The following is a 16,481-nucleotide window of genomic DNA, read 5'->3' on the forward strand; positions in this document are numbered from 1 at the left end:
TCGTCACTTTGATGCCGTCCTCAAAAGAAAGGTCATCGAGAAAAACAAACCAAAATGTCTTAAAAAAGCGCCAAGCCCAAACATGGTTTCTCCAGCAAACACGCACGTGCCATGCGGAACAGTGCCCAGTACAGTGAAAACTAGAAAACATGGTAAAAGGGCACTTAGGCTCTATGTATTACACTGATTTACTCATTTGTATAGCAGGGTAATTTTTACTGTATCACGTCAGGGTAAGTACCTTGACAAAGGGTACTACAGCAGGACTTGGATTTGAACCCAAGTCCTTTAAGCAGGAGGCAGCAGCTCTAATCACTGCGTCACCTACTGCCCCCAATTCAAAAGGCTACAAAGTCATGAAAAGTTTAAATGTTTCCCATTTCGGCATCTGTTTGCTTTGAAGCAAAATACACGTTAAGGGCCCACGTGTCCCGCACCCTGGAGAAAAGTGTTGCGCAGGACGTGACGTAAGCAGGAGGCTGGACAAGGAGTACAAGCAGAGACCGGAGCAAGAAGGCGCTGAGGCCCTGACAGAACGCAAACGCCACGAACTGATCTGAGAGTTTCGCAGAGAGGAAACGCCCGTGGGAACGTGGCGCACGCGTGCCGCTTGCCAATGAATCGCAGGATGTCCGTATCAGGCGCTCGGCACGCAGCCTTCGTGTGGGCGGAGACATGTTGGAAGACGTGGGGTTACTTGGCAGTACGATTCTCCCGCTGTACAGTCCCCCGAGTCCCCTGCTGCGTCCCGCATCTCCCAGAACAAGTCAATTAGCTTCCCATCTCCGCCGTCGGGGCAGCGGGTCCGAGGGCTGTCCTCCAGTGTCACTTTGGACTCTTCCCGATACCAGCATACGCACACGGCACTCAGTGCGTCACATTCCACATTGACAGCAACACCACGTCAACTTGTCCCGCTACAGTCTGTCTCTGTGCGGGAAAACATCCAGAGCAAGAACAAAATTACTTTGCTGGACTCATCCACATCTTCTTTGCAGAAGAGACAGAGTCCCAGCGCCACAGCGCTGGCAAGAACCATGTTGCCTAGCAACGGAGAACAGAAATGTGAACCTTAATATTAGAAGGTTTACCTGCTTGATTAACTTTGCTGGACAGGCAGCCATCGGTGTTTGGGGCACATTTAATTGGTGTGTGTGTGTGTGTGTGTGTGTGTGTGTGTGTGTGTGTGTGTGTGTGTGTGTGTGAGGTTGGGTCCGTGTTGCCTGCTCTCTGCGAGACTCCCCAGCTGTGCGCAGGGGACGAAAAGGTCGGGGGGAGTAATCCAGTCATTGCCTTGGTACATGTACGATCAGCGCGTGAGGCAGCAGCGAGATTTCCGCACTTTGTCAAAGGTCTTCTGCTTCCCCTCGTACCGCCATCTTCTCCCCGTTTCATGAACCACACATGAATGAAAGCAGAGGGAATTTCTCTGCATGTTGGTATTTGTGTGTGTGTGTGTGTCTCACTGCCTGATAAACCATGCAATACATGACTCCAGTGCTCATCGATGACTCTAGGGACTGAGGAGTACATTGGCGTGGAGACCTCAGAAGGAATCGTGCTGACAGGAGGCGTGCAGTGAGTTGCAGATGACCTGCACCCAAACATGGACCATTTTCGTAGAACTTCCTTGACGCTGAGCTGGTGACCATTCTTCTTGAAGCACCCAACATGTACAGGAAATTTACACGTTTCTGTTCCCTGTCTTTTAAAAGAACCCCGAAAGGCCCTTTTCTGATAGAGCCCATGTGACCTCCACTCATCCCAGCTCAGTAAGAGCACCTCAGGCAGTGTGTTTAAAAAGGGCCACCTGAGCATGGTTAACCTTAGCAACCCCAACATTTAGCGAGCTCAACATCAGCGAGCCCAACATTAGGGAGCCCAACATTAGCGAGGTCAACATTAGAGAGCCCAACATTAGTGAGGTCAACATTAGCGACGTCAACATTAGGGAGCCCAACATTAGCGAGGTCAACATTAGTGAGCCCAACATTAGTGAGGTCAACATTAGCGAGCCCAACATTAGCAAGGTCAACATTAGTGAGATCAACATTAGTGAGATCAACATTAGCGAGCCCAACATTAGCGAGCTCAACATTAGGGAGCCCAACATTAGTGAGGTCAACATTAGCGAGCCCAACATTAGTGAGGTCAACATTAGCGAGCCCAACATTAGCGAGCCCAACATTAGCAAGGTCAACACTAGAGACGTCAACATTAGTGAGCCCAACATTAGTGAGGTCAACATTAGCGAGCCCAACATTAGCAAGGTCAACATTAGCGACGTCAACATTAGTGAGTCCAACATTAGTGAGATCAACATTAGCGAGCCTGACATTAGTGAGGTCAACATTAGTGAGCTCAACATTAGGGAGCCCAACATTAGCGAGGTCAACATTAGCGAGCCCAACATTAGGGAGCCCAACATTAGTGATGTCAACATTACCGAGCCCAACATTAGCACGGTCAACATTAGTGAGATCAACATTAGTGAGATCAACATTAGCGAGCCCAACATTAGTGAGGTCAACATTAGCGAGCTCAACATTAGGGAGCCCAACATTAGTGAGGTCAACATTAGCGAGCCCAACATTAGTGAGGTCAACATTAGCGAGCCCAACATTAGCGAGCCCAACATTAGCAAGGTCAACACTAGCGACGTCAACATTAGTGAGTCCAACATTAGTGAGATCAACATTAGCGAGCCTGACATTAGTGAGGTCAACATTAGTGAGCTCAACATTAGGGAGCCCAACATTAGCGAGGTCAACATTAGCGAGGTCAACATTAGCGAGCCCAACATTAGGGAGCCCAACATTAGTGAGGTCAACATTACCGAGCCCAACATTAGCACGGTCAACATTAGTGAGATCAACATTAGTGAGATCAACATTAGCGAGCCCAACATTAGTGAGGTCAACATTAGCGAGCTCAACATTAGGGAGCCCAACATTAGTGAGGTCAACATTAGCGAGCCCAACATTAGTGAGGTCAACATTAGCGAGCCCAACATTAGCGAGCCCAACATTAGCAAGGTCAACACTAGCGACGTCAACATTAGTGAGCCCAACATTAGTGAGGTCAACATTAGCGAGCCCAACATTAGCAAGGTCAACATTAGCGACGTCAACATTAGTGAGTCCAACATTAGTGAGATCAACATTAGCGAGCCTGACATTAGTGAGGTCAACATTAGTGAGCTCAACATTAGGGAGCCCAACATTAGCGAGGTCAACATTAGCGAGGTCAACATTAGCGAGCCCAACATTAGGGAGCCCAACATTAGTGAGGTCAACATTACCGAGCCCAACATTAGCACGGTCAACATTAGTGAGATCAACATTAGTGAGATCAACATTAGCGAGCCCAACATTAGTGAGGTCAACATTAGCGAGCCCAACATTAGTGAGGTCAACATTAGCGAGCCCAACATTAGTGAGGTCAACATTAGCGAGCCCAACATTAGCGAGCCCAACATTAGCAAGGTCAACACTAGCGACGTCAACATTAGTGAGCCCAACATTAGTGAGGTCAACATTAGCGAGCCCAACATTAGCAAGGTCAACATTAGCGACGTCAACATTAGTGAGTCCAACATTAGTGAGATCAACATTAGCGAGCCTGACATTAGTGAGGTCAACATTAGTGAGCTCAACATTAGGGAGCCCAACATTAGCGAGGTCAACATTAGCGAGCCCAACATTAGGGAGCCCAACATTAGTGAGGTCAACATTACCGAGCCCAACATTAGCGACGTCAACATTAGGGAGCCCAACATTAGTGAGATCAACATTAGCGAGCCCAACATTAGTGAGGTCAACATTAGCGAGCTCAACATTAGGGAGCCCAACATTAGCAAGCCGGGCCTCACAACAAGCCCAGCCATAACTTGTCAGGCCTTAACAAACCCAACGTTTACAAGGAAACCTTAATGTGCCCAACCTTAACAAACCCAGCCTTTGCGTGTTAAGCCTTAACAAGCAAAATGTTTACAAGCCCACCGTCATTGTACCAAACTTTATGTCCCAGGCCTTAATGTCCAAGTCTAAGAAGGCCAACTACTAATGTCTCCATAGGGACACTGGAGATGGTGGCAACAACAAACAGCTACACACGTTGCTACGGTATGTCGAGTTTCTGTCACTCATCAACCTCAGTGCATGGACAGGACATTTATGAAAAGCATGCGAGTACGTCAGAGGACATACCACGGTATGTGACACAATGGAGATTTCTAGGTCTTTTGAAACTCAGACGAAGCTGTTGATTTATATTTCAGTATAACTTTGTCTGAGTTAAGAGTATGAAACTTAGTTTTTGAGGTCTTTGCCCTGGTTTTGCTTTATGACAAATACGATCATTCTGAAATAGTAAGGAAATGACTTTTATGAGTTTTATAACTTACTCTAATTTACTGTTTTCTCCGGGGTGACTTACAATGTTAGGTTTGTATAATAACACTTCTGCTGTTATTCTCATTTATAAAGCAGGGTCATTTTTACTGTACAAATTCAGGGTACGTACCTTGACCAAGGATACTGCAGCACAGGGCTGGGATTTACACCGGGGTTCTTTGATCACAAGGTCATGTCTCTGACCCCTATGCTTCCTGTTCCCCTTAATAATCTAAATGTAATGCTTTAAGGGAAAACCAGCATTCACAACGACGCACCACGGAGTGAGTTTCACACCCCCAGTTACTGTTCGTGTTACTCAATCTTCGGTCTAGATATTTCATAAATGTGCAGCAGATGTTCTCAACAGCTGGCTGGGCGACTGACTCCAGCTACGCAGTTCATACAGTCCGCAGAAAGGTGTCCTTCTACTGCTTTTCACATTACTGTTGAATAAAAGTGACCCGCACTGCTAGCTCCTGGGACTTTGCACAATGGCAACGTGCAGATCATGTATTTGGACAGCATCCAGTTCTCGGGCCAGAAATACAAAAAATAAATCTCTTTCACGCTCTCGGAGTAATTTTAACATTCAATTTTACCTCCGGTGATGTGAGCTCAGCTCCCGGGAGGCCGTCTGTCAAAGCCTTTGGACATTTTGCCAATAGCAAAGGCAAGACACCGGAGCGCTGAGCGTATCGCCATTGCTCTCACATCTCATTTCCCCCGCGATCAAACAGAAGAGGGTAAAACACTTGTCCGGTATTTGTAACTTGTCATTACCTGCACACCGGAGTGCATCTATCAGCAAGTCCAGTGTAAACCCCGAGTCTGCTGTACAGCGATACACTCACACGTCCTTAAGGTAATTATTTTAGCAGGAAATAAAGATTAATCTGGGCTGTTTGCCTCTGACTGATATACTGGGAGGGGCCGTACTTGAGTGACAATTTTGAAAGAGGTCGGGGCAGGGGACTAGGTCTAGTCGGGGTGGTTGTGGAGGGAAGTAAGTCGACGTGGGGCAGGTCAGTTGGACTCACTTGACTGCATTTGCGTCTCCGTGCACCTTGTAGTTCTCAGCGCTGATTCTGGAGATGATTCTGGTGACGGCGATCAAGATCCCGATATTGACCTGAGAAGGCAGTGTGTGTTCATGTCACACCCCTCTAGCCACGTAAACAAACACACATAAAGTAGAAGAGTCACAGCACCCCAGGACTGGATCTCCAGAGAGGGCAAAATGCACATGTTCCCCACTACAGAGCTTCATTCACCAGAGCATGGGTCAGGGTTAGGGCAGCCCAAGGCAGAGAGGAAACAGGAAATGGAGATTGAGACAGGAAATGGAAGATAGAACAGACAACAGAACAAGACATCGGGGGATTATATAGTCAAAATGAAAGAACACAAAAAAACAAAATTGTGAAATAAACACTGAAACAAAGTGGAAGACATCAGTGGGAGGAAAGCGTTGGACTCTCAGTAAGGCAACGGAGGGGGGAACAGAGGGCAACAAGTTGGGATCTCCTCCACCGTGACCAAACACAGGCACAGAGAGGACTGACGGGGTCCGCTTACCGCGATGACGAAGAGCGCAGGCGCCACAAAGGCCCAGATGGCCCCGGTCTCCAGCGAGAGCCAGCAGCTGTGGAAGGGAAAGGAGCAGAGTGAGCAGCGGGTCCATGGCGGCGGCACCCGGTCCCTCAAGGTAGGAAGACGAGAGTTGAGACGGAAGGTGTTCCACCACCCACACGCTCACGGTCCTGCCACTTTCTTGCTCTCCATCCAGTGTCCCAGGCTTGAATGCACAGTGTAGGAGCTCAGATAGAACACGGATAGAACATGTGACACGAGAGCACCTGTTCGGAGCTCTAAATTCCACGATCTCTGGTGAGGAAGAGATCTATGGGATCGATCCACACCTTGTCAAGACTGATTCTATGAGTTGCCCTTTGAACTCTTCAAGGTTAAGCTTTGTAGGTGCAGCTCTGCAGCTCTTCCGTGTCCCTTCGGCTTCTGAAGGACCTGTATTCGGAGCCAAAACGAGTTAGTCGCTAACCCACCCATGACGGCGCCACTATCCCACAATCCGATTCCACGTCGCGGCCTTTTCTCCCGCCCCTGTACCGGCGTCCCGATTGCGGCAACGCCCTCTAAGCGCACTGACAAAGCACATATATATTTCAGAAACTCGACAGCTTCTTTTTAAAATGTAAGAAACAAGCTTTGGAAAACAGAAGACTGTGCGTAAAAAATTAATCTCTGCTATATCGCGGCGCCCGTGTCTTTTGTGTCTTTGGATCTCGACACTCTGCTGAGACACCGCCGAGAGCGCGGCGGGACGGAGCTAATTGAGCCGCCTCTCAGCTCCACACACCAGCGAGTTCCTCGGGTTGGAGATGCGAAGCCCTCAGGGCTGTATTTAACACCAAGGTAAGTTTTAAAACATTAATTAAGAGTTCCCTGGAAGTGCACGGTCACCCGCAGAGGTGGGCCGGGGACGGCAGGGGTCCACCTCGACATCAATGCCCTGTGTGGATGTACTCAAAGGTGCCTGCAGATATTTTGCCAGCAGAATTTGACTTTGCCGAGTGGCCACTCTTGCGACTCTAAGCACTGGACACTTTTCTAAGAGCAAGGAATTCTGGGATGTCACATGTCGTTTGTCTGTCCTAGGAGGTGTAGCGATATTCATCCCATTCACTCTGTTTCTAAGAGAGGAAATCTGTCCTGAACTGTCCTCAAATGTGCTCATTCTTCCACTTGTTCTGCTCCCTTGTTGAGACAGTAGGTGGCGCAGTCATTAGAGTCGTCACCTTGCAATGGGAAGGTCCGTGGTTTGAATCCGTGCTCCTGCTGTCGTGCTCTTGATCAGGGTCACGTTCTGGTGTTGGTAGGATCAGGGCACTTTCACTCCGAAATGTGCAAAAAAGGGGTAAAAGGCCTACTGACTTATTTCATTGACACGATGCACTTCAAACTATTCTAATGCTAAAGCGCATGGTTGATAGAGTAGCCAAAGAAAGAAACTTTCTTAGCAAATGCCTGAAAATGTAGATATACGTTTTGCAATATACTGTATGTAATTTTGAAGGTTTATTTACATTAAGCTTTTTTGTCCTTATTTTTGCTTTTTTCTGCTATTCAGATTTTTACTCCTCCTAAAAAATTCTCTAGGCCCTAGGCACTATTTCTACACTGCCAAATGGGAAATCCAGCACTGCCCCTGGTAAAGATACCTACCCCAGAGTGATACACTAAACATTACCCAGCTGTGTAAATCACTGTAAGTAAGAAACATTAGAAGAATTAAACAAAAAAGGCGTCAGATAAACATAAACTGGCAATAAACAACAGCAGAGGAGACCGGAGTAGCTCCTCACAAGGGTCTACAGTGGTTTCCAACCTTGTAGATCTGGGCATGGAGACCAACCCTTCATAAAACAGGAACCACAGAAGACCAACGTCTCCATCAAACATCACAGCTCCTTCAGAAAGCTGCTGCTGCTCTCTTAGGTAGTTAGGAGGATGTCAGGGATACACCTACAGCCAAGTCCATTACTTGGATGCATCCGAGCTTCCTGTGAAATTTTCACCAGCTCTGCTGTGTGTTTATCACCAGGTGTGAGCTTTTTCAGAGGGCGCGGTGGCGCAGTGGGTTGGACCGGGTCCTGCTCTTCGGTGGGTCTGCGGTTCGAGTCCCGCTTGGGGTGCCTTGCGACGGACTGGCGTCCCGTCCTGGGTGTGTCCCCTCTCCCTCCAGCCTTACGCCCTATGTTGCCGGGTAGGCTCCTGTTCCCCGTGACCCCGTATGGGACAAGCGGTTCTGAAAATGTGCGCGCGTGCCGCGTGCGTGCTTTTTCACTTCAAGTCCGTATGTTCAGCATGGTGTCGATGCCCGGTTGACAGCAGCACACACAGGAGGACAATTGCAGTCAAAACGAGGTCTGGAGCTCCATGGCTGGACACTTACTTGCCCACTTCCCCGTAGCTGCTCAGAGCCGAGGTCACCGACACGGCGCAGATCACCAGAGGAGAACCTGAGAAGGAAAAAGAAACATGCTCATATAACACAGAAAAAAGGCTGCTTCTAACAAACATCACATCATGGTTTGAGACCATCATTTAAAAAACAGAAGATCCATCATGATTTTCCTCAACGAATAATTATTCCCTTAAGCCTTTCATTATGCAGTCTCTTTGGGGCTCAGAGTTTCTCTCTATCTCTCCATCGATCCATCCATTTATCCATCTACACAGCTCAAGATGTACAATAAGGTCCTTTCGCTTGCAAACAGCATCAGCTTTGACCTTGGCCAGTTCCTTCCTTTGACCCCAATACGAGAAGTGGTTAAAGATTCCGATGAAGAAACAAATCATTCAGACACAATGTCTTTAAGAGAAACGTTCTCATATCTCAAGTTCCCTGACATCACTGATACAATGACTGAGGGAGGCTTTGAGGGGCAGTAAGTCCCTCAGTCCACATGGTCCTGCAAAAGTAGCCCAGCCAGCCAAGAGGTTTCTTTATCTGCTGTTGGACACTGGTTCGGCAAAAAATCAGAAAAAAGAGGCTCTTCCAATCATTCGTTAGGCAAATAATAGTGCTGATAATAATTATTCTATTTTGCACAATCGGGCTGGTTGAAAATAACCTGGTTTTTGGCTTAAAACTGCAATCTGAAGACCCCCAACGTCTAGCTATCGGTTGGTCACGCAGGAAGCCATAGATGTATTGAAGTGACCTCATCGGTCGGTCGTCCCACTACAGCTCTCCATCAGTGCCACTTACTGGTTCACAGAGATCCTTGACCGCCATTTAAAAGTGATCGGGGGCAGTTGGTAGCGTAGTGCTTAGAGCTACTGTCTTTGGATCCAAAGGTAGGAGGTTTGATCTCCAGCTGTAGCAACCCCAAGCAAGGTACTTATCCTCAGTTGCTCCAGTAAAATTACCCAACTACATAAATGAGTAAATAATTGTAACCTTAACATTGTAAGTCTCTCTAGAGAAAAGTGTCAGCTAAATGAATTAATGTAAATGATTGGCTACATTTTTAGTGATTGACAGCTGATTCCATTTGCATGTCACTCACATAGTGAACTGACTGACCAATCAAATACACCCTGTTGTGTTGGTTTGGGTAGATGGTAAAGGTTCGAGTATTAACTTCTGCAAACTCTCAGTCTATATAGAAATCAAGATAAAGATAGTTTCAAAAAGGTAAACCTAATATTTACCACCGATATATTAATGAGTATTTTTGCATGTTAAAATATGTATAAATTTTTGAGCCTTCCTGACAAAAGATGAGTTCAGATCCCACTCTTGCTATAGCACCCTTGGTCAAAGTACTTACTCTGAATGGAAAGAGTAAAAATTACCCTGCTGCATAAATAGGTAAATCAGCGCAGGTAGCTCAGTATAAAAACCAAACACTGACAGTTGCTTTGGAGAAAGGTGTCAGCTAAAAGAATAAATAAGAATGAAATATATACATATATAATTAATACATACTTTGCTATGTTTCAAAGGGCTTTCTGTATGAAAGAGGTATCAAAGACGAAAGACAGCTTGATTCCGATTAAATATGCAGAAACGTGGAACTTCGGTGCTAATTGAATTAGTGACGCTCCTGTGCTGAGCAGCACTGACACTAATACCACACTTCGGGCCTCGCGGTGATTTATGGCGTTTCTCCTAGGTGACACATGTCCTCCTGCAGTGTAGCGGGGGGGGGGGGTCCACATCTGCGGGATTACGGGCTCCGTCGCTGATCTTCCACGGGTTATTAATCTCGTTTTAACTGCCCTTTTACTGGAGTGTTTCCGTCCGTCCCTGCGGATGGCCATCCATCTGCACGAAGCTATGAGGAACTGATGAACGCCGCGCGTTTGGTTCCCGGCCAGATGTCCACTGGCAGAGCAGGTCCTCCACATCTGCCGGCGCTGTTATCTCCATTAACTCCGCTAATCCGCAACCCTCCCGCGCAATAGCTGGGAACCAGCATTTCGCTGCTCTCGGAACAAAGACGTTGCGGTAATGACAGCCTTCCTATTGGTTTGCCATGATTTACGGCATCTACCTCCTTTAAATATGAATGCGGTGATACTGAGGAACGTAAACAGATTTACTTTGTATGTAAAGTCCTTGCAAGACACTTTCCCAGCTACAGTAAACATGGAGATCCAGTCTCAGTCGCGGTTATGACGGACACAGCGGTTGCTTTCCCAGGATGGGGCAGATGAAAGCCCACAGACCGTGACAGGAGAAAGAGGAAGTTATTCTCATCTTGGTCCTTCATACAGCACGCAGAGCATCGTCCCTTTTGTCTGCCACTGCTGGATCTAACACTGACGTCAGCGGCTCGGCATCTTCCTTTTGTAGCGCACGTGAAGCGTCGCACTGGGTTAACTCACATCCCCACTGGCATTACAAAGGGCTCCTCAAACAGGACCGTGGTCCACCCCTTTCCGCCCACCAGGACTACGGCCGTAGCTGGAAGGGATGTGATTCTCCTCCTTTGTCCAGCTCGATCGTTAATGAGTGTCAATGAGCTCTCCCTATACGGATTTACACGTCACAGAACACTGTTCGTGAGTCGGCGCTGCAGGATGGTAGCTGGACGAGGAACTACACGTTCTACTACGTGGAAACGCGCCGCAGGTAGACACCACCTACTGACCCCTGAGCAAGGAAGTTAACATCAAATAAGTGGCGCAGTGGACAGAGCCGCTAACTGGCCCTGCAAGGTCCCTGGTTTGAACTCCACCTCTTGCTGATTTACGCTTGATCAAGGTACTTACCGTGAACTGTTCCAGTAAAAGTTACTGTGCTCTATAAACGGGTGAATCAGCGTAAGTATCTTAATCGTGCAAGCTGCTTTGGAAAAAGCTTCAGCTGTAAAACAACGTATATATACCGTATGTGTGTATACATGGGGGGTGCGGTGGCGCAGTGGGTTGGACCACAGTCCTGCTCTCCAGTGGGTCTGGGGTTCGAGTCCCGCTTGGGGTGCCTTGCGGCGGACTGGCGTCCCGTCCTGGGTGTGTCCCCTTCCCCCTCCGGCCTTACGCCCTGTGTTGCCGGGTAGGCTCCGGTTCCCCGTGACCCCGTATGGGACGAGCGGTTCTGAAAATGTGTGTGTGTGTGTGTGTGTGTGTATACATGCAAATGGGGAAAAACGCTTTTCTTCTGGTAAGTAGGAATTAAACGTATAAAGTGGGTTGTCAGGATGAGGCTCTTATTAACAATGGTTATGACTGTTTGAATATAAATATGAATCTCAGCGCAAAGTGCCTTAGTTCGGCAGTGACGACAGAGGCCACTCCTCCTGGGCGTGGTTGCCATGGAGGCGGGACTCACCCCAGCCAATCCCGTAGTAGTAGAAGTGCTTGCCGCCCTCGGAGCCGAACACCTTGATGACCATGCTGTAGAGGTGGAGACCCTCCACGAGCATCCAGGCGAAGGCGCTCAGGAAGAAGAAGTGGAGCAGAACGGCGACCGCTTTGCAGGGGAGCTGCGGGAAAAACGAGGGGGTCGCCCATCCTCATCAGTCGTCCCGCATTAAGGGGCGTTGCGCAATCAGACCGCGACAGGTCAAGCGAGATGACGGAGGTGGAATGTTCACTTTCTGTTTATTATTATTACTATTAGTGTGCAATCGCAGCCCAGACCGAGCAATTAGGGAGCGACGGCACTCGTCCGCCGCGGTCGAAGCCTCCAGCAGCTGCCTCTCCTAATGAGGCCTTAACTGGCCGGCCAGCGAGCGGCAGGACAGAGCCGACCCCCCACCCCGCGGCGACTGCTCCGCGGACGGTGGCATTTCCATGCTCGTTAGCACGTTAGCTCATTAGCATGTCAGCTAGTTAGCTCATTAGCGCATTCACGCCTCATCGCTTGGAGCACTTCCTCCCCTGTTATTCCTTTCTATCAGCCCCGCGCCACACCGTTCGGACACCCCGGCAGACACCTCGGCGGGGCTGAGGGTACCCGGATCCAAAGAAACGCACAAAGCCATAGCGGAGACCGCGCTTCCGCTGTTTCCCAGGCTGATGTGGAGTCTGCTGTAGCCGCCTGGTTGCGTACCACGGCTCCTCGCCTCACAATGCACAATGCACCGCACACAAAAAAACCCAAGCTGTCACCATGACCCTCTGGTCACAGCATTGCTGGGTGTCTTTTGGTTTACGTGTTTCCGGGGTTCACTTTACCATCAGGGTGATGCAACACCTTCCCTGCTTCCCGAAACGTGGGAGCGGCAGGGTAAGGCGGAGCGGGCCCCGAACCCCGAGCCCCTTCCGCCGTTCAGACAGGTCCGGTCGCATAACGTTCACGCCTGTGGAGTCGGAGACAACCCCCCCGCCGTGCGGTCGCAACACGTCCACGAGCGCACGAGCCAAGATGTCTGACGTTGCAGCCCACGCTTACGTTACGAGGGAGGAATGTGTCATCGTCACACACGGCATTAAAATGGATGAGGACAGAAATTGTGCCGATAACTGAGCGAAGGTAGCAATGATGCCATTTACGTAACTCTTATTTACTCTTAGGGCACATCCCACTTATTACTAATTGCTACAAATATATAAATTATTGCTGTATTTCCTAACTGAGTTTGCTACGAAGATGGCGTCACAGAGCACCGTACAGGTCCTGTAGCTTTTTCAACGAGTTGTTCTGCGCCCGTACAGGGGTGCGGTGGCGCGGCGGGTTTGGCCGGGTCCTGCTCTCGGGTGGGTCTGGGGTTCGAGTCCCGGTTGGGGTGCCTTGTGACGGATTGGCATCCCATCCCGGGCGTGTCCCCTCCAGCGTTGTGCCCTGTGTTGCTGGGTTAGGCACCGTCTCGCCGCCATCCCACTCGGGGCAAACGGTTTCAGTTAATTTGTGTGTGTTCTGCAGTCTTTATGCACCGATACACCAGTTCCAGCATTCCTCAGCATCCTGCCGACGGGACACGGAGCTGAGAGACCTCCCTCTATCCATTCAAAACTGCCGCAACGGCGATGCCGTCCATCGGGTCGATTAACCGTTCCGTCCCATTTACCCCAGATGCGTCCTCACCGTCCCGGGGTCGAAGCGGAAGCTGACCAGCAGCAGGATCTGCGCCACCAGGATGGAGAAGGAAAGGTTGGCGTGAATGTGGTAGCGCTGGTTCCGTATGGTGCTCACGGACCTAGAGGGGAGACAGAGATCCCACCGTGTTTGCGGCACAGAGTGACCGCATGGTCACCGCTTCTCTTTAGAGATACCGTGAATTTGCAGCCCAGAGACTGGCATAGTCCTACCAGTTTCTTTACTTAGGCTTTACTAAAAAGTTCCAGAATTTACAACAAAACCCAAATGTGAGCGTGTGTCAGTCCAAAGGGAAACACACTGAACTTGGGAGAAACAAGAACTCTGCAGTAACCAATAAGACATCTGCGCAGGGCAGCGGTTCCTGAACCTCTCCTTGAAGACCCCCTGCTTATTCCACACATCCAGCGTTGCAGCCCCAGCACACCTGATGCAGGTGAGCAAGTAGCCACGAGGCCCTAGAGCGCCACGCAGACGGAAGGATGGGACAAATACAAGCACGGCTTGGGTTTCCCAAGGAGAGGTTTAAGAACCTTTGTGCTGGGGGAATAAAACTCCATAACCATAAAAGTGTAATAAGAAACATATCAAAGCAGAACAAAATATATGAATATCATTAAAATACTGCTGACGGTTGTAAAACTCAAGGTCCGTTCCCGCTGGTGAACACAGCTGTGTCGACCCCTGCGGTCACATCCGACCGAGCAGTCAGAGCCGGTGGGGAACATTAATAACGGCGCACGCAACGGAAAGGGTGTGTGAGACACTTACGAGAGGATGGCGAAGGTCACCAGCGTGATGGCCAGGCAGAAGATGGAGACGGAGCAACCGATGTAGCTGATGGAGGACAGCGCCACCTGGTGGGCTTTGGTGAGCTGCCCAGGACGAGGGAAGAAGACGCACACCGATGAACTCACGCGGAAATAAAGAAGTGTAGTAAAACATGGGCACGGAGTGATGCGAGTACTGGGGCAGCAGCCAGCGCAGTGTTTAGGGCTGTCACCTTGCAGTCTGAAGGTCACTGGTTTGAGTCCCACCTCCAGTTGTGATTCCCTTGAACAAGGTACTTTCCTCTCAGTTGGCACTGTAAAAATTACCCTGCTGTGACAATGGGTAAATCAGTGGCTACCATGTTACCATGCTGTCTAAGAATGGTTTGCCTCACTGAAGTCAGCAGCTCAGGCATCAGTGGGGGTTTATCCTCAGACTTCACTCTCCTCATGATGTAATAAATATTTGTAATACGCTCATCCACCGTTGTCTGGACTCCTAACGTCCGGTTTTTCCGAAACCCGGTCCCCAATTATTAACAGCACTTTTCATGAATTGATCTGGATTTCCATGTATCATCATGATATCCGATCTCACACGATGAACTGAGACCACTGTTGGGCGAAGCGGCTGCGTGACAGACTGAGCGACACTGTGCTGTAATTTTATTATTTTTCCTGTGTTCAAATGTGACATACAGCCTTCGTCTTCCTCTAGCCATTCCGTGCGCACTCTTGCTATTTACAGCACAAAATCATTATTTTTTTAAATGTATAAAATATAAATTTATTTTATACACACCAAAGCCTTTGCAAAATTTTCGAGAATAGCTCATTGTTACCCTGTAGAGCCAGTAATGCTTTAAAAAGTAAGTATAAAGTATTGCACTGATTTTTTCCACACAACATTGACACGTTTCACTTTTTACTTAACCTTTAATATTGGACTCCACATCCACATTTTGCTGTATATTTATAAAACGTTTTTATTATATTTCTGTTATTCCACATTTTTAGACCACTACATACTTTTATTTATTTTTTTTTTGCCACTATATTTTTATCTTTATTTATTTTATTATTTATTCTATCCTACTTTAATCATTGTATATTCTTCATACTTCTGCAGTATGTTTCTAATTCCTACTTTATTTTTATTGCCTTATTTATATGATCTCTTCTATCAGTCTGTATTATGGAGATTCGGAAAAGTATGTCACTGCATGTCCTACTAAGTGCAGTTGTGTATGCGACAAATAAACTTGAACTTGAACTAAATATAAATCTTTAATTTCCATATTTATTTATAATTTAGAGTTGAAGATGAAAAAGAAGCATAAAATATAACAAAATGGAAAGAAGATACACTGTCTGTCAGTCAGATTCCTTCTGCTTTTCCTGACGAGGGCCCCAATAAATTCAATATTCTGACCTCTATTCCAAATCTTGACTGCAAAACGGCCTTCAGTGGACTTGGAATGATGGGACAAAGTGCAGTTTTTTCCCATAAATATAGCGGAAGAATTACTCTCATCTTCCGGTTTTTCGATATTGGCCCATTTTCGGGAACAGATTAGGAGCCGTTAACGGGGTTAGGATCAGCGTAGAGACTGTTGGGTGAAGATGCAGTATGATCTCCGCACCTTGTCCTCCACTCCAGCTTGTTGGATCACAGTAACCCAGAGCCCTGGTGTGTGTGTGTGTGTGTGTGTGTGTGTGCGTGTGTGTGCGTGTGTGTGCGTGTGTGTGCGTGTGTGTGCGTGCGCGCTGGAAACACCTCTGATGCCCCAGAGGGCCGCGTCTCTTCCCGGCTCTGAGCGGGAGAGCGCTTTCCTGGAACTGCGGGGTGAGGAGCGAGTGACCAGCTTTTACCATAATTGATGTGCCCCAATTTGGCACGAGCATAAAAGACATGTTGGACAAGCAGTCGATGGATCCTCAATGACGATGAAGGAATCTCTTAAAGACACGGTGCCTCATGCTGCGGCTCCACCGCTTGCTGGCTCTCGGAAGGTACTAGTCCACCACTTCTAATTGGAACTTTGGCCCGTTCTTCTGTGAACGTCATCGGAAGCAATGAACCAATGAGCATTTTGATGTTTGATTGATTGATTGATTCGTTGATTCATTGGGTGATGGATGGATGGATGGATGGATGGATGGATGGATGGATGGATGGATGGCCGTACCACTGACATCACTACTTGTCCTCTCCATGACAGCTCCAGAAGGACTTGCAGCACT

General features: G+C 48.3%; 1 protein-coding gene across 8 annotated transcripts in view; it reads right to left on the bottom strand.

Annotated features, from left to right (window-relative positions):
* The window catches only part of adgrd1 (adhesion G protein-coupled receptor D1), a 58,782-nt gene that overhangs the window by 11,198 nt on the left and 31,103 nt on the right, over positions 1-16,481 (bottom strand). For all 8 annotated transcript variants that reach the window (XM_018731694.2, XM_018731697.2, XM_018731696.2 and 5 more), the window contains 6 exons: positions 14,239-14,342; positions 13,456-13,567; positions 11,758-11,911; positions 8,368-8,434; positions 5,973-6,039; positions 5,435-5,526 (listed from right to left, as the gene is read on the bottom strand). In XM_018731694.2, the coding sequence (XP_018587210.1) occupies positions 5,435-5,526; positions 5,973-6,039; positions 8,368-8,434; positions 11,758-11,911; positions 13,456-13,567; positions 14,239-14,342 (596 nt within the window). The remainder of the gene's footprint in view (positions 1-5,434; positions 5,527-5,972; positions 6,040-8,367; positions 8,435-11,757; positions 11,912-13,455; positions 13,568-14,238; positions 14,343-16,481) is intronic.

The sequence above is a fragment of the Scleropages formosus genome, chromosome 17 (assembly GCF_900964775.1).
Source record: "Scleropages formosus chromosome 17, fSclFor1.1, whole genome shotgun sequence".
Taxonomy (NCBI): domain Eukaryota; kingdom Metazoa; phylum Chordata; class Actinopteri; order Osteoglossiformes; family Osteoglossidae; genus Scleropages; species Scleropages formosus.